This window comes from Anoplophora glabripennis, unplaced genomic scaffold (genome assembly GCF_000390285.2).
Source record: "Anoplophora glabripennis isolate ALB-LARVAE unplaced genomic scaffold, Agla_2.0 scaffold242, whole genome shotgun sequence".
NCBI lineage: Eukaryota > Metazoa > Arthropoda > Insecta > Coleoptera > Cerambycidae > Anoplophora > Anoplophora glabripennis.
The window spans coordinates 52134-71049 of record NW_019417087.1 but is presented as its reverse complement, the minus strand read 5'-3'; the positions used below and the strand labels follow the sequence as shown (position 1 = coordinate 71049).

The following is an 18916-nucleotide window of genomic DNA, read 5'->3' as shown; positions in this document are numbered from 1 at the left end:
TATTCCTGATTTAAACCATCTGCAGGCTCGACTTATAGACAAGATTCGTGAAATTAACAATACCCCGAGCATCTTAGAAAATGTCTTTAATTCTTTGAGGAACAGGTGTGAAAAGTGCTTGGAACAAGGAGGGGGACACTTTCAGCAGCTGCTTTAATTTATTGTTATAACAAGGAGGGGGACACTTTCCGCAGCTCCTTTAATTGTTTGTTATTGTTATCACGATTATTCTTTAAAATAAAGTTATATAGTCATTAACGTTATTGAAACTGACAGCTGCTATACAGCTAGTGTTGCCAGATTTATTTCATGACTGACCCGGAGAAATTCATGGCTAAAAAAAAGGTCTTTAGAAAATCTGGGAATGAAATTGTTTATTAGACAAATCGATGTCTAAAAAAAAAGGAATATGACTGGAGGAAATGGATTTCGAGGGTGGGTAGGGCGTTAACCCGGAGCTCGAAGATGTACCATCAAAACCCGGAAATCTGGCAAGCCTATATACAGCTCGTTGAGAAATGAGGTTAAGTTGGTCGCTATAAGCTACTCCCTACGTCCAATGTGTCAGAGCCAACTTCGACCACGTTTTTATTTGAACGCTCGTTATATTTTTTTTTCACAAGTACATAAGTAACATTTTTTCAAAATCAAAAAATGATTATTAAAAAATCTAAAAATTTGAAATTATTTTTATTTTAAAATTAAAATTACCTCCTCGAAATTCTAGCTGGCCATCGAAACATCTTCTTTCTCTGTCTCTTTTTTCTTTTCGGCGTGTAAATTTTTATGTGGTTTTATTCATGTTTATAACCGACAATCTTCAAAGTTGTTTTTGTAACAAATGCACTTTTAAATTATTTTTACTAATTTTAAACATATATTGTATGGCTTCATCACAATTTTTGCATAAATAAATTGTTCAAACAGTTATAACAGAAGTTGCAAATATGCAAATGGGAGGGTACTGTTACTTCAAAACATGTATTATATCACTGTTTTAAATGTAAGTATTTCTATAGGAATTCTCATGAATATTGAGTTAAAATTAATTGTTTATTACTATATTTATTTAAAAATAATACTTTCTTGCACGTCACTAAAAAAGTTATCAATCCGAAACTTGCAGTATAAATTCTGTACTGTAGTACATCACCAAAAACCGGGCCAAAATTTTCCTGGCTTCCGGTATTGCTATTTTTGTACGGCATTAGGACGAGGTTAATTTTTTTTGTATAACCTATACACTTTAGAAATGCCGTACAAAAATGTTTTGCCGAAAACCACCTCCCTTGGTGGACAGGTTTAGCTTACCTGTGTACTCACCTGTATCAACAAGAATTGACGGCATAGTTTCTAAAGTTATTGTTATATGTGGTAGTATCTATTGATTTATAAGTAATTCATGCTGGGTCAAAAGACCCCTTGAAAATTTTTGATGGGATTGTAGTCTACAATGCCATAACATTTCACATGATAAATTCGTTGCTCCAGGGTTGGCATTATTAATAAAAATTATTAGGTCAATAAAAATAAATATGTTGACTTTAACATCGATAAGGAAATATCCATGGTAATTATATGGTATGTAAGATAGCTAAAAATTGCGGCGTCTTTTTATTTGCAAAATGTGATTATTTTTTTTTCTATTTAAAAATTTCTTGGGTTCTCGAACAACTTTGTTAAATACAGTTTTTAACAAAAACAAATTAAAAGTACTTTGCTTAGGGAAAATTTCACATTTTGAAATATTTTGGAGGCCCTTTGTTTTATTACATATTTGATTACTGCCCATGGTTTCCCAAGGTATGCAAAACTTTTTATCAAAAATAACTTTTTCTTGAAAATTCAACAAAAAAAAATGTTTACGAGAGTGCGGTATCCCATCCAGTGACACACTGTATAGATACTGTATTTGTTATGAATCTAAACCATGGACGCTGTTCAGAGTTGGTGTTTCTTTTTAAGATATAGGAGCCCGACGACAAGGAAACCCTGTCCCCCGTGTTGTCCGGAGGCTAATCGGAAACAGGAAACTGCCAAGAAGTCGTCTTGTCGCTGTTGTTCGTCATTGGAAGACAGTTTTCTGCCCTGCGTCTGCAAGATGCCCAAGTACTGTCCGTGTGGTAACCTGAACCCGTGCAATTGTAAAATGTGTCAAGTCAGAGCCATCTGTACGCCCATTTGTAAGAGGTGTGGATGCAAGGTGAGAGGATANTTGTGACTAAACCCAGTATTTAAAAATTTCTTGGGTTCTCGAACAACTTTGTTAAATACAGTTTTTAACAAAAACAAATTAAAAGTACTTTGCTTAGGGAAAATTTCACATTTTGAAATATTTTGGAGGCCCTTTGTTTTATTACATATTTGATTACTGCCCATGGTTTCCCAAGGTATGCAAAACTTTTTATCAAAAATAACTTTTTCTTGAAAATTCAACAAAAAAAAAAGTTTACGAGAGTGCGGTATCCCATCCAGTGACACACCGTATAGATACTGTATTTGTTATGAATCTAAACCATGGACGCTGTTCAGAGTTGGTGTTTCTTTTTAAGATATAGGAGCCCGACGACAAGGAAACCCTGTCCCCCGTGTTGTCCGGAGGCTAATCGGAAACAGGAAACTGCCAAGAAGTCGTCTTGTCGCTGTTGTTCGTCACTGGAAGACAGTTTTCTGCCCTGCGTCTGCAAGATGCCCAAGTACTGTCCGTGTGGTAACCTGAACCCGTGCAATTGTAAAATGTGTCAAGTCAGAGCCATCTGTACACCCATTTGTAAGAGGTGTGGATGCAAGGTGAGAGGATATAATACAGGAGTGACCTCATTTATTATTTTTTTATTAATATTTTGCTATAATTTTTTCGATTAAGGAACGTTTTCATAAGGGTTTTTTGGGTGGCTGAAAAGTTGCAATATATCATAGATCATTTGAAAACCAATAATTGTTTACAATTCAACATATGCATACCATTAAAACATCTCAAGATTTCAATAATTTTTTTTTGTTTATTTTATTATAAGGGATGGTTTTTAAGGGTTGCAACTTTGTAATGAGTCGTAAGCTTTCTAAGGAAAAACAAAAGAAATGCACCAAAAGATTATTTTAAACTGTTAAAAACTTTTTTCTATTTTTTTGGCCATGAAAGGTTAGTTTTTAAGGATTTTTAAGGGTTGAAAAGCAATTAAATTTCATAAATTATATTAAAAAAACATGAAAAGAACTTTATCCAATATATTTGAACATGAATTGAATCTTTAAAATACGGAAATCTGCGATTTTCGCATTTTTTTCGTACAAGGGTAGTTATCACCCCCAAATAGAAAAAAGCACACATCTAGACAATATAACTTTTGAAGTGGGGGGTCAGATTAGCTTGTATGCAAATGTTCAGGGAAAATAACTCTAACGTGCCACCTATGAATTAACGTACGTCGAGGTATTAACAGTTGTGATTGTGCATCATGTCCAGTTGTATTTCATAGATATGCATTAACATATTAATTTAAAACTTGGTTTTCTGTAGAAGCTTTTAGTTTAATTAAATGTATTTCTTTCATTGAAAATCTTGATATAATTAACGACTTTAATCTAGGAGTGCCGTCCTACTTCAAACAATACTATTTATTTTATTGGGAACTTAAAACACGAATTCCAATAGAACTCGGCTAATACATGGTATTAGGAGATTCATTTGTTGTCAAAATAGGATTGGCAGATGAACGAAATATGTATGTATAAAATCTACGCCTTTCAGGTTTATGCTGCTGAAAAAGTTTCAGTTAGCAAGGGAGCCTTCCACACCGGCTGTTTTTCTTGCTTTTGTTGCCGCAAACCGTTAGATGTCTGTAACTTTTACGAGAGTTGCGGGGAAATATATTGTAAACGTAAGTAGAAACATAATAATTAAAAAATATATTTGTAATATTTTTCTGTTGTATCGCTATTTGAAAAAATTACCAGGCTAACCTTAGGTACGTATCAAATTTTATAAAATGAGGATAAAAAAGTAACAGTTATTCCGACTCCTTGTGCAATAATTACAGTTACCTAAGCCTAAGTTTAAAATATACAGGGTGATTCAGAACTTATCCAAAATAAGTTTTTGGATGTACAGAGAACTCTTATAAATACAATTTTGTAAAAAAAATCAAAAGGGCAATTCGAAAATGATGCACGGCACTAGAAACTGGTCCACTGTAAAACCTGACCTTACGCAAGGCAAAGTATGCAGTAGGCGGTAAAGTGTAATAAAAAATGAACGGACAAAAAATTGAAAGAATTTCTTTTCCAAGGAATTTTATAACACCTATTTTATATCAGCAATTTCAACTGCTTTTGCCGCTATTGTTATTATTAATTAATTTGTGGTTGTAATTAACAAATTAATTTGACATACTACATACCTGATGTTACAACAATTGTTCAAAATTTTTTCCACCGAACACATTTGGGTCAATCTTCCCCAGTTTCTACGAACTAACACAAATGTTGTCTTGCTTCACCTCAACACAAATGCTTCACCATAACACAAATATTGTCGTGCTTCAACATAAATTAAAACGATATCAATCAACTCCGAGTTGCTATATACGTAAGTCATTTTTGACACTTGAAAAACTAATGTAAATACTATCGCAACAACGATAATACTAAAATCGGATTTCCCAGCGATGTAAAGGTTGAAAATACTACAACTTCAATAATTTTTTTCTCGGGAACTATATTTGAAAAAAAAATGTTTACTATATTGACTCCATTCATCTATTCCCGAATGTTTTTGGATAAGTTGTGAATCACCCTGTATAAGATAGTGCTAGGGGTTATTTTTAAAATATTGCACAAAATCCCTAACTATCTTCCCCTTGAAGGGGTATATTTTCCTTATTATCAATTTTCGGGGAAAATTTTTTATGAAAAGGTCATTGTCTTTGATGTACTTGAAAGTATCGGGAGACAATTTAGGATCACGATTATGATTTTTGTAAATAATTTCTTATTCTTATATTAATCTATAATTTATTTTTCAGAATGTTATAATAACTTATACGGGAACCAATTGTATGGATATGGATCGTCACAATTCTTTTAATAATTTTATTGTCTCATATTTTTAAGAAATAAAGTCTCCTTATATTAGCCCCACCCTTATTTTTATTACAATCACATCGTATAGTTTTTAAAAGTTACCCGAGAAAACATTTTGTGTAAACTTTGATGTCTGAATGACCTTGCGACAGAAAAATATGTTTTACAATTTGTTTTACATTTGACAACGCGATTATTTTTTTTTACTGAATTGTGTAATAAGGACGACTATTTCCAATGATTTTCCTGGAAAGAGTATATACAGGGTGTTAGAAATTTGACTGCCATAATTTTAACAGACGATAGAATATATTAAAATAAACAAAAAAAACCTTATATGACATGGGTCCTAAACTCAACCATTTCCGACAAAAAAATTATCAAAATCTCCAACTTAATGTACAAAAGTTTCGATTAATTAAAGAATATAAACATAACTGCGTATACAGAATACCATAAAATACAATGTTTATCACTTTTTTGAACTTCGTTATGCTTAATTCTAAAAAATAATTGTAATAAATTTAAAATTCGATAAAATTCATATCGAGCAATGTGACAACGGCGCGGCGGATAACACGAGATATTAATCTGTTCAGCAATACGCAATTCAGTTGGTATCTGGAATTGGACCGTGTCTGAGTGTTTCTCGCGTACTACTATTTCCTTTTTTTGAGGTGTTTTGCAGGAAATGGCGAATATTGGATTCGAAGGTGTCGTGCGTGCATAGAAAATGGTGGTGGGCATTTTGAGCATATGTTGTAGTTTGTTTTAGTGCGTTTAAAAATTACTGAATTTTGTTTTTTGGCAAGTACCTAAATTATTTTTAATACGTATGATTATTTGGATGACGTAAAACTTTGGGTACTTCAACTACATATTTTTCAAATTCATAATTTGATTCAAACTTAAGCTCCTATTTTAAGAAGTTCATAATTACTAAAATTCGAGCTAAAATTTAAACTATCTTCGTACTAAAAAATTGATACATTTTATTGAATTTATTTAAAAACTAGAAAACAATTGTCTTGAAATTTATTAAATGTGTATCAGCAGTGTAGCGCCAGGTTAAGCGCTGTTGTCACGTTGTGATGAAACTCCCCAATATTAATACTCGCTGTATTTTGTAAACTGTTAATCTTACGCCCCTGTAATATACAACTTTTTTGTTCATTTACGATTACTCTATCTCATGCTGAGGTAATGGCAGTCACACTTCTTACACCCTGTATATACAATTATAAATTTCTTAACTCCGTAGATCAAATATGATTATCACTGGAGGGATCTCAGGAACTATTAGATGTACTGAAAAGTTTATATGGGAAAAGTTGAGTTTAATGCTTAGCAACTGAAAAAAACATTATTTCTTCCTCTGAATTTTTTTAAAAAAAATGAAAATTTAGTAATAAAAATTAAATTAACTATAACTTCGTTTTGTAGTCCGACAGAAACATTCTTGAACTATTCTGTTGTAATTTTTTGTGTTATTTTCACTGGCATATAGTTAGTTTTCTCTGTTAACTACAATATAAGAACCACACTGGATTTTACTTGAAAAGAAATAATTGTTATTGTAATATTAAAAAAATTTCGCGATATTCGAAGAATTTAAAGAAAAGTTCAAGAATTTTTTCATTTGAATTACAAATAAGGAAGTTACATGTTTTTAAAACGAGATATTCAACTTTTTCTGAGTAAAATCCAAAAGAATAGGTAAGTATATTATTTTCTTAGTGGTATTCTGATTAAATTCTTACTTAGATTTTGGCGAGAGTAGTCCCAAAGATGGCGTTTCGACTTTTAGGTGATTATTTTCGATCGACACTGACAACTAAATTTAAAAAAATTTAAAATATCTCTTCAAGTTTGTTTTTCGTTAAAAAATTGCAACTGCTTGGACAAAGCGTCGTATATCATACGCGAGAGAAAAATGTGCTTATAAGTACGTGAGAATTTGCCATTACAGAATGTACTATTAAATCAGACAAAGCGTTGGAAAAGAGCTAAAATTTTTTGCCAATTTTAACATCTTTACCGGCTAAACAAAATATCTAGGTGTAAAAGAAACTTGCGTTAAGATACAGTATTCTGCCCTACATGCTCCTGCTCTGTATCGATGGATTTACAAATCACCCTGTACAACAAATTCCAGGAATTTCTCGACCAACTGATTGGGTCAAACATTGGAGGGTTTAAAATAAGGTTCAAAATAAATCGCATCACTTTAATTCCAAGAATCTGGTTGTCGAAGCACATTTACGTGTAATATTCCGTGGGATTAAAACGGCGATATAAAAAGGACTAGGGGTCGCAAATATAAAAAACACAATCGCCCATGTGTTGCGCGTTAGGTATAGTTAACTTTTTATGTGATTTGCTAAAAGGTGGTAAAATATGTACATAATAATCCCTTTATTTCTATCGCGCGGGGACATATTTCATTCAATTTCGGGGCGCGCGACGCAAAATTGGCGTAATACATCATCCTGGGAACGCCCCCGTTACTGGATTACACAAAAAGGGAAAATATACTGTAATTCTATAGAGTTAAATCCGTTATGATGTGATATCTTGCCCTTTTTTTATAGGCCCGCAATTTGACTGTAGTTTTCAGTCCCGTAATTTTTGTCGTAATGATTATTTTGTTAATGTCGAGTATATAGGGTGTATTAAACTTTAAAAGCTGGCAGTTTCTGCGAACATTAGTGCAAAAGGTTCTTTTTGTAAAACTGTCATTAAATATTACATTTTTAATACATTGATAAGTGAACTAAAAATTGACGTTTATAACGTTAACATGTAAAAACACTTTTAATACTAGTGTAAAAAACTTTTAACACTTGTGCTAAAAATAAAATGCCTTATACGGGAACCAATTGTATGGATATGGATCGTCACAATTCTTTTAATAATTTTATTGTCTCATATTTTTAAGAAATAAAGTCTCCTTATATTAGCCCCACCCTTATTTTTATTACAATCACATCGTATAGTTTTTAAAAGTTACCCCTGAAAACATTTTGTGTAAACTTTGATGTCTGAATGACCTTGCGACAGAAAAATATGTTTTACAATTTGTTTTACATTTGACAACGCGATTATTTTTTTTTACTGAATTGTGTAATAAGGACGACTATTTCCAATGATTTTCCTGGAAAGAGTATATACAGGGTGTTAGAAATTTGACTGCCATAATTTTAACAGACGATAGAATATATTAAAATAAACAAAAAAAACCTTATATGACATGGGTCCTAAACTCAACCATTTCCGACAAAAAAATTATCAAAATCTCCAACTTAATGTACAAAAGTTTCGATTAATTAAAGAATATAAACATAACTGCGTATACAGAATACCATAAAATACAATGTTTATCACTTTTTTGAACTTCGTTATGCTTAATTCTAAAAAATAATTGTAATAAATTTAAAATTCGATAAAATTCATATCGAGCAATGTGACAACGGCGCGGCGGATAACACGAGATACTAAGCTGTTCAGCAATACGCAGTTCAGTTGGTATCTGGAATTGGACCGTGTCTGAGTGTTTTTTGCGTACCACTATTTCCTTTTTTTTTTAGGTGTTTTGCAGCGAATGGAGAATATTAGATTTGAAGGTGTCGTGCGTGCATAGAAAATGGTGGTGGACATTTTGAGCATATGTTGTATTTGTTTTAGTGCGTTTAAAAATTACTGAATTTTGTTTTTTTGGCAAGTACCTAAATTATTTTTAATACGTATGATTATTTGGATGACGTAAATCTTTGGGTACTTTAACTACATATTTTTCAAATTCATAATTTGATTCAAACTTAAGCTCCTATTTTAAGAGGTTCATAATTACTAAAATTCGAGCTAAAATTTAACACTATCTTCGTACTAAAAAATTGATACGTTTTATTGAATTTATTTAAAAACTGGAAAACAATTGTCTTGAAATTTATTAAATGTGTTAAATCAGCTGTGTAGCGTCAGGTTAAGCGCTGCTGTCACGTTGTGATGAAACTCCCCAATATTAATACTCGCTGTATTTTGAAAACTGTTAATCTTACGCCCCTGTAATATACAACTTTTTTGTTCATTTACGATTACTCTATCTCATGCTGAGGTAATGGCAGTCACACTTCTTACACCCTGTATATACAATTATAAATTTCTTAACTCCGTAGATCAAATATGATTATCACTGGAGGGATCTCAGGAACTATTAGATGTACTGAAAAGTTTATATGGGAAAAGTTGAGTTTAATGCTTAGCAACTGAAAAAAACATTATTTCTTCCTCTGAATTTTTTTAAAAAAAATGAAAATTTAGTAATAAAAATTAAATTAACTATAACTTCGTTTTGTAGTCCGACAGAAACATTCTTGAACTATTCTGTTGTAATTTTTTGTGTTATTTTCACTGGCATATAGTTAGTTTTCTCTGTTAGCTAGAATATAAGAACCACACTGGATTTTACTTGAAAAGAAATAATTGTTATTGTAATATTAAAAAAATTTCGCGATATTCGAAGAATTTAAAGAAAAGTTCAGGAATGTTTTCATTTGAATTACAAATAAGGAAGTTACATGTTTTTAAAACGAGATATTCAACTTTTTCTGAGTAAAATCCAAAAGAATAGGTAAGTATATTATTTTCTTAGTGGTATTCTGATTAAATTCTTACTTAGATTTTGGCGAGAGTAGTCCCAAAGATGGCGTTTCGACTTTTAGGTGATTATTTTCGATCGACACTGACAACTAAATTTTAAAAAATTTAAAATATCTCTTCAAGTTTGTTTTTCATTAAAAAATTGCAACTGCTTGGACAAAGCGTCGTATATCATACGCGAGAGAAAAATGCGCTTATAAGTACGTGAGAATTTGCCATTACAGAATGTACTATTAAATCAGACAAAGCGTTGGAAAAGAGCTAAAATTTTTTGCCAATTTTAACATCTTTACCGGCTAAACAAAATATCTAGGTGTAAAAGAAACTTGCGTTAAGATACAGTATTCTGCCCTACATGCTCCTGCTCTGTATCGATGGATTTACAAATCACCCTGTACAACAAATTCCAGGAATTTCTCGACCAACTGATTGGGTCAAACATTGGAGGGTTTAAAATAAGGTTCAAAATAAATCGCATCACTTTAATTCCAAGAATCTGGTTGTCGAAGCACATTTACGTGTAATATTCCGTGGGATTAAAACGGCGATATAAAAGGGACCAGGGGTCGCAAATATAAAAAACACAATCGCCCATGTGTTGCGCGTTAGGTATAGTTAACTTTTTATGTGATTTGCTAAAAGGTGGTAAAATATGTACATAATAATCCCTTTATTTCTATCGCGCGGGGACATATTTCATTCAATTTCGGGGCGCGCGACGCAAAATTGGCGTAATACATCATCCCGGGAACGCCCCCGTTACTGGATTACATAAAAAGGGAAAATATACTGTAATTCTATAGAGTTAAATCCGTTATGATGTGATTTCTTGCCTTTTTTTTTTTGTAGGCCAGCAATTTGACTGTAGTTTTCAATCCCGTAATTTTTGTCGTAATGATTATTTTGTTAATGTCGAGTATATAGGGTGTATTAAACTTTAAAAGCTGGCAGTTTCTGCGAACATTAGTGCAAAAGGTTCTTTTTGTAAAACTGTCATTAAATATTACATTTTTAATACATTGATAAGTGAACTAAAAATTGACGTTTATAACGTTAACATGTCAAAAACACTTTTAACACTAGTGTTAAAAATAAAATGCTATATACCTACTATACAGGGTTATCCAAAAATCCCGGTACGGCAGAAAAACTTTCAAAGAAAGTATTTTGGGAAAAAATGTTTCGGACAAAAGTGTAAGGATTTTTCCCTGGCTATCTGTTGGTAACCTCGAATTTGACCTTGACTTTGACCTTCAAGGACATTTGAAGGTCAAGATAAGTTTTTCAAACGGAAACCCCTATTTTTTATTGTGAATTTGGAAAGAGCAGGAAATTTTACGTCCAACTATGGTCTTGACCATGACTTTGACAATGACCTTCAAGGTCAAATGTGGGTCGACTTCCAAACGTCCCGGTACGGCAGAATTTTCGGAGAATGAATTTTGGGAATAAATGTTTCAGACAAATATGTAAGGATTTTTCCCTGGCTATCTGATGGTGAACTTGGATTTGACCTTGACCTTCAAGGTCATTTGAAGGTCAAGATAAGTTTTTCAAACGGAAACCCCTATTTTTTATTGTGGATTTGGAAAGAGCAGGAAAGAGCAGGAAATTTTACGTCCATTGATGNATTATTCTCCTAAAATGCGCAGGAGCACCATCCATTTGCATCCAGTTATTTTGTGGTATATTTAATGGAACATCTTCTAATAATTCAATGGTTTTCTAGAGAGTTTAGAAATGATGGGGAATTTAGATGGGGTAGCAAGAAGAAATGTCCACAAACCTTATTGCGAATTATACCGAGCCACACTTTTACAGAAAATTCGTCTTGAAAAAATCTTTGTCCGAATTTCATGAGGATTTTCTTGTGACCAAATATTGTGAAAATTCACCACCTCTCACCCTGTGAACGTAGCTTCATCGATCCAAAGTATTTGTAGTAAGAATTCTGGATTATGTTGTGACTAACAATCACTGACAAAAATTCAGGAGTCGCTCTGATTCTCCCGGAAGTAAATTTTTACACAGCTTGAAATGGTACGGATTTCTACCATCCTTATGTAGAACTTTATAAATTTTCGATTTACTCACCCCAAGTTGTCGAAACGTTTTTTAATCCCAAATTGCACTTACTTTTACATAAACATAAATACTATTGTAATATTATGTTTAGCATATCTGCCACAAGAGGATTTTATTGGTATGAATAACTTGAGAACGGTGAAATTTAGGGAAAAAGTTCAAGTTACCTATTTTACGTAATTTGTGCATTACAATATAAATCCGTTACAATAACATGCAAAAAATACAGTGGCGTAGGTTTTTTTTTATAAAAAAGGGGTGACCCTGTCCAGTTGAACACCATTGGTTAAACTTTTAGAGCTCATATTTTAGGGAATGCAAGACCTACTGTCATATATTATCTGTACCAAATTTTATTGAGATCGGTTAATAGATTCCGAAGATATAAACAAAAAATATATTTTTTTAACAAATTCAACACCCTGTATCTCTAAAACGAGGCCGCTTCAGACCTATGTTTATAAGGCAAGCACCTATTATTTTAAAGAGATCTATCTGCCCTCGAAGTTTCCTGCATAAAATTCGGACCACCCTGTATATCTACTATATAGGGTTATCCAAAAATCCCGGTACGGCAGAAAAACTTTCGAAGAAAGTATTTTGGGAAAAAATGTTTCGGACAAAAGTGTAAGGATTTTTCCCTGGCTATCTGTTGGTAACCTCCAATTTGACCTTGACTTTGACCATCAAGGACATTTGAAGGTCAAGATAAGTTTTTCAAATGGAAACCCCTATTTTTTATTGTGAATTTGGAAAGAGCAGGAAATTTTACTTGACCATGACTTTGACAATGACATTCAAGGTCAAATGTGGGTCGACTTCCAAACGTCCCGGTACGGCAGAATTTTCGGAGAATGAATTTTAGGAAAAAATATTTCAGACAAAAGTGTAAGGATTTTCCCCTGGCTATCTGATGGTGACCTCGAATTTGACCTTGACTTTGACCTTCAAGGACATTTGAAGGTCAAGATAAGTTTTTCAAACGGAAACTCTTATTTTTTATTGTGAATTTGGAAAGAGCAGGAAATTTTACGTCCAACTATGGTCTTGACCATGACTTTGACAATAGGTCAAATGTGGGTCGACTTCCAAACGTCCCGGTACGGCAGAATTTTCGGAGAATGAATTTTGGGAAAAAATATTTCAGACAAAAGTGTAAGGATTTTTCCCTGGCTATCTGATGGTGACCTCGAATTTGACCTTGACTTTGACCTTCAAGGACATTTGAAGGTCAAGCTAAGTTTTTCAAATGGAAACCCCTATTTTTTATTGTGAATTTGGAAAGAGCAGGAAATTTTACGTCCAACTATGGTCTTGACCATGACTTTGACAATGACCTTCAAGGTCAAATGTGGGTCGACTTCCAAACGTCCCGGTACGGCAGAATTTTCGGAGAATGAATTTTGGGAATAAATGTTTCAGACAAATATGTAAGGATTTTTCCCTGGCTATCTGATGGTGAACTTGGATTTGACCTTGACCTTCAAGGTCATTTGAAGGTCAAGATAAGTTTTTCAAACGGAAACCCCTATTTTTTATTGTGGATTTGGAAAGAGCAGGAAAGAGCAGGAAATTTTACGTCCATTGATGGTCTTGACCATGACTTTGACCTTCAAGGTCATTCCAAGGTCAAAGTTGTTTTTTCATTGGTAACCGTTATTATTTATTACGGATTTGGAAAGAGCTGAAATTTAACCTTCAAGTGCGACCTTGACTACGACTTTGACAATGACCCTCAAGATCATGTCAAAGTCAGGTTAATTTGACCTTGAAGGTAATTGTCAAGGAATTGGTCAAGGTCATTTTTCGAAAGTTCTGCCGTACCAGGACTTTTGGAAGTCGACCCACATTTGAACTTGGATAACCCTGTATAGTAATATGCATTCATCTCAAGATAATAGAAAGCTGTACTGATGAAGGACCCCGCACAAACCTTATGGAAAATGGCTTTCGGTCAAAATGGCTGAAATTGAAATATTATATAGCTCTCACCTTTATGAGCAAATGGTGTCATGGGCCCAAAGCGATCCTGTGTAGTTTTAAAGTTATAGAGCTTTGAAGCTAACGTTTCATAGACGGTGCTGAATAAAGTGCAGGATAGGTGTATGTATATCTCCCTTTCTCCGTATATACAGGGTGAGTCAGTTTTTTGTAGACAAACTTTAACAGGAGATAGAACACATGTTTTTAAAAAGAAAAGTTCCTATAAACATATGTCGTAGAAGGCTTCGTTTCCGAGATACGGGGTGTTGAATATATATTTTTTTCTGGAATATTCATTATAACTTATAAACGAATGCTTAGATTTTTTTCATGTTTGGGAGATAATGCCTATTAATTAAGGGGCATAAAACAAGCGATAAAAATGTTCAAATACCTGCACAGTGGCGGTGTGGAGGGGGTGCTCAACCCCTTTCTTATACAGAACTTCTACGCTAACATTTTTCTTCGAACTAAGCCAAAAGTATATTTTCAGTGAACTTGTCTGGTCACTTTCATTTTACACCATTCAATAAGTTTTTATATGCTATATCATATTGTCGCCGCGATTTCTGGGGCAACACATCTAAAATTGCCCTATCTGCGGTTTCTTCAACAAGCCATAAATCTGGAGATCAAACCCACATACGGCACTTTTTTTGATAACAGTTTTATAAAAAATATTGTTTGTTTACTAAAAGTGATTTGAATTTATTTCACTAACTCTGCTCCTGCGAATTTACTTGTAGCTAATTTCAATGTAATACATTGTTTTTCTTGAAAATATAAAAACTTTATTATATAAATACATATTTAACGCTTGTACGTTAAAAAAAGGAGGATAGACCCATGGTCTTAAGGAAAAAATGGTGTTGTATCAGTTCCTGATTTATGAAGACATTATCCCGAAACATCTTGTATATCTAACTAAATATGAAGTTAGCTCGAGACTTTTTGGATCAATTTGACAATTGGTCCTTTAAAATCCTGACTTTTATGCACTCTAGTGCCTGAGTTCTTCGACAAAAGCAAATCCGTTCTCTCCAAGACAAAGCGCTGTAAACACCTTTGTTGTTTTTCGACAAACAACTCTACATTCTACGGAATCCTTAAGGATAAAGGCACCACCTAACGGGGTTCCCTATTTGTTACGAATAATTAAATTTATACCCAATCCGGATCCAATCCGATACGAAAATCAAAAGCATCCGCAGAGAAGCAAAACACCCCGAGCAACGAACAATTTAATCTGCAACATTCGCCGGCGAAATGGCTGAACGCATCATTTATCGGAGATTTGCCATTCCTCCTCCTCCTCCACCTCCTCCACCTCCATCCACCTCTACCCGTCTCTTTCCCTCTCCCGCGCTCGCCCTGCCCGAAATACATCTCTAATATTTGAGTGAACCGTACGAGAAAAACTAAAACATATATTCGAATCGTTTCAATTTCTGTTCCTGGCATATTTGAACGTTAACTCTCTATATAATATGAATGCTTTAACTTTACCGGGGCTTTTCCAGTTGTTCAGCTCATTCTTTCCCCCCACAACCGAGCGCTCACCAAATAAAGTGCTCTGGACCGCATTATAATGCATATATAATGTTATATTGCAAAAAAGTTGGTGGCTGTTTGCTAACACTGCGCTCCGAAACTTTCGCGGCCTCGGTTCCCAGCTTCCGTGCACTAAAATTAAACAGACTGAAGGATTTTTCCTTAAAAACTTTAAATTTACGCTTTATTGTCAAAATAAACCTGGCACACCGCGAAAAAACTGTTAAAAATAGGAAATTTTAATCTTATGGCAGAGTGAAAACAATAACAGACGAGAAAATATCATCTTGGCAGACACCAGAAGAAGACTCACATACTAATCCAAATAAAACAGGAAGGAGAAGAGGATATAACCTCATTTGAGGTGCAAAATATTCTTGGTGTAATTTCTCAATCAAATAAAAATACTCTACTCTTTATTTTTGCGTTAGCGAACTCAAGTGATGCTTTAATAGGCCTTAGTAGGTCTCTCTTTGCCAATGGGCATTGAATGTCAACGACATTTAAGATATGACATACACTTTCTAGGTTAAATCTCATCTACATTCAAAACTTCGTAAGTTCGACACCAGTCTGTCTGATGATGCTAATAACTAATGATATTAAGTGTTTACTTGATATTAGGGTGTAATTCAATGCTGGACGGAGTATGTAGTTCGCAGAGTAGTTGCTGACAACTAACTATTTGAACTGCATTGATAAATGTTTGTTTATTTATATTAGAGGGATAAAAAGGAAATTTCACCCCTGGGAGACTAAAAGCAAAATTTTACTCCCTAAAATTAGGGAGTACAACATTTATACACCACGAAAGGAATAGCCTGGTGAAAATAGACATTCAAGGTTACTATAATTCGCATAAAGCTGAAAATTGGTACGAACGTTGAGAAAACCATTATAAATAAAATGCGAAAAGTCCTCATCGATCCCACTTCTGCAAAAAAATTTATTCAAGGTCAAAGTTAGCAAAGAATTTTTTGCATTTTTCAGCCAAGTGGTAAGTTTTATCACAAAAATAGATATGACAAAAATTATAGACCATGCAATTGTCTATAAAAATTGTTCTTATACTTTTTTTTCCTAAGAATCACCATTTCTGAGATATAGCGATTCAATTTGTCAGACCTATTTTTGTTATAAAACTTACCGTTTGGCTGAAAAATCCAAAAAACCCATATTTCCGAACATTGACCTTGAATACATTTTTTTGCTGATGTGGGATCGATGAGGACTTTTCAAATTTCATTTATAATGGCGTTCCCAACATTCGTACCAATTTCTAGCTTTATGCGAATTATTGTAAGCTTATCCCACTTTTTGAGCTACTTTGACCGGGTTAGAAGACTAAAGTGCTATTTAATCGCCTGACCTGATTGTTCCACAAACGTCAGTTCCATTATTATAATCTTTATTATTATAAAATGCACTGTAGTCCCTCAGATATATTATTTTCTATTTCATAAAATAAAATTGATTCAGCCACTAAAGTGTAAAACTAAAATATCTTCTAATCACCGGAGTTAAGAGGTGCCCTTAGTGTATAACAAACGTCACACACTTAATTAAAAAATGCACTTTAGTCCTTTGGCATAGTATATTATTTTGTAATCTGCGGTACTGTCCCAGATTTTAATTTCAGCGTAAGTTTTATTCCAGGACTGATTAAATTTATATTAAAACTATAGTGTCTTCTCAGATGGTAAAAAATGAAGTACAAAAACTTTTCTCTTGGAATTAAAAGATGCACTTTAGCTCCTTGCTAGGAATATATTATTTTGGAATACGTCGAATGAGATAACTGGTTCATTTTATTTTCGACCACTACAGTGTAATTGTTAGAGTTTATTTTAAAACTGCAGTGTCTTAGTTCTTCGGGATTAAAAATGTGGTTCAGTTTCTTTAATATCTTCATAAAATTAAGTACAAAAATAACATTTCCCTTGAACCTAAAAGATGCGCTATAGTTCCTTGGTACAAATACGTTATTTTGACCACTAAAGTGTAAAATTAGTCCCCAAGGGACTAAATTTATTTGAAAACTAGTGTTTTCCTTCTCTCGAGACTAAAAACTGCGCTTTAGTCCCGTTTATATATATGTTGTGCTCTAAAATCGCTAAAAAATTAAACATAAAAACAAAATTCACCTTTAGGGTTTACCTTGCACTTTAGTTCATTGTTAGGGACTAAAAGTCGCCCTTTAGTCTCCGAGTTGTTAAAAAATTAGGCGAATACCCGACGGAAACTTAAATATTTCGTAGTTGGCCTAAAAAGACACGCTCTTTAACTTCGCTGTTTGACATAAAACCACCGCAGAATCAACCAGGCACTGAATTAAACAAAAGGCGCTCGAAATCCGTTCCCAGGCGAGCTTGCAGGGAGAGAGAAGAGAGAATTGGCACACAGCCATCCCGTCCGCCTTAGTACGAGTATGATATTAATCTTCAAGCTTCTGCGGTTGATGTATATTATATTGGATATTATAACCGAGGAAAAACCAAAGCCGTACCACCGTCGCTGCATTTCAACACAAAAGCCCGCTTAGTTTTATTGTGTCTATATTAATTAACAGCTCGGTAATAGAATAAACTCTAGTTTTCCTACTGTGTATACCGGACGGATTTTCACAGAATTGTTTCGGATAAATGGGAATATTAGAGGGGTCTATAAAGTAGTCTTTCGACTACTGTGGTACTTTAGTTTTTAGTTGCGAGGGCTAAAGTGTGTAAAGTGTGTTGCTTTTTAAATTGTGAAGGAACTGAAAACACCAACTACGAAGTGAAGAAGAATGTTTCAAAAGAGTTTCAATTTATTGTAAAGGTTTTAAACTAACTCAAACAAATGACCCCGCAGGTTCCTTATGGAAAATGGCTTCCAGCCGATAGTTCTGAAAATTTGGATTTGAATAGTTCTCGAAGCATAGATAAAAAGTTGGCATAGGCGCTAAGCTGAGAAAATTATATTTTTCGAAATATAGTCGCCGAAAAGTAGGAGTTATAGTACTGCGAGGTATAAATTGAAGAAGACTCATTGTAAGGTCCAATGAAGAGAAGCCGTGCAATCTGCCCAAACACATATTTCTTAGATTGTTGAGGTTACTGAATCCGAATCAGCCATCCATTCGGGTATACAGATGCTATACAGGGTATACAGTATACAGAAGGTGCTTAGGGAAAATGATGATGAATTTTAATTGGATGAACATGAAAATTAAATTTTCATAATTCTCATTATTGGGCAGATGAGAACCCACATGTTGTTTGGAGAACAAACTTCCAGCAACGGTTTTCCATAAATTTATGGGCGGTAATAATTCACGACACTCTGATTGGACCTATTGAAATTCCACAACGTCTCAAATCAAATCTTTATTTAAACTTACTTTAAGAAAATCTTCCCCAAATTCTCGATGATCTGCTCTAAATTTACGACGTAACATGTTTTTTCAACACGATGGAGCCCCGGCACATAGTGGTCGCAATGTTCTAAATTTCCTAAACGAAAATTTCGCTGGACGGTGGATAGGGAGGCACGGACCGGTAGCTTGGCCGCCGCGTTC

General features: G+C 33.8%; 1 protein-coding gene across 1 annotated transcript in view; it reads left to right on the top strand.

The window, feature by feature from the left end:
- Positions 1-5086, top strand: part of LOC111692143 (keratinocyte proline-rich protein-like) — a 13248-nt gene extending 8162 nt beyond the window's left edge. Inside the window, exons 5-7 of the mRNA XM_023455909.1 lie at positions 2553-2790; positions 3752-3881; positions 5025-5086. Coding sequence (XP_023311677.1) covers positions 2553-2790; positions 3752-3881; positions 5025-5086 — 430 coding nt within the window. The remainder of the gene's footprint in view (positions 1-2552; positions 2791-3751; positions 3882-5024) is intronic.
- Positions 5087-18916: the final 13830 nt, after the last annotated feature.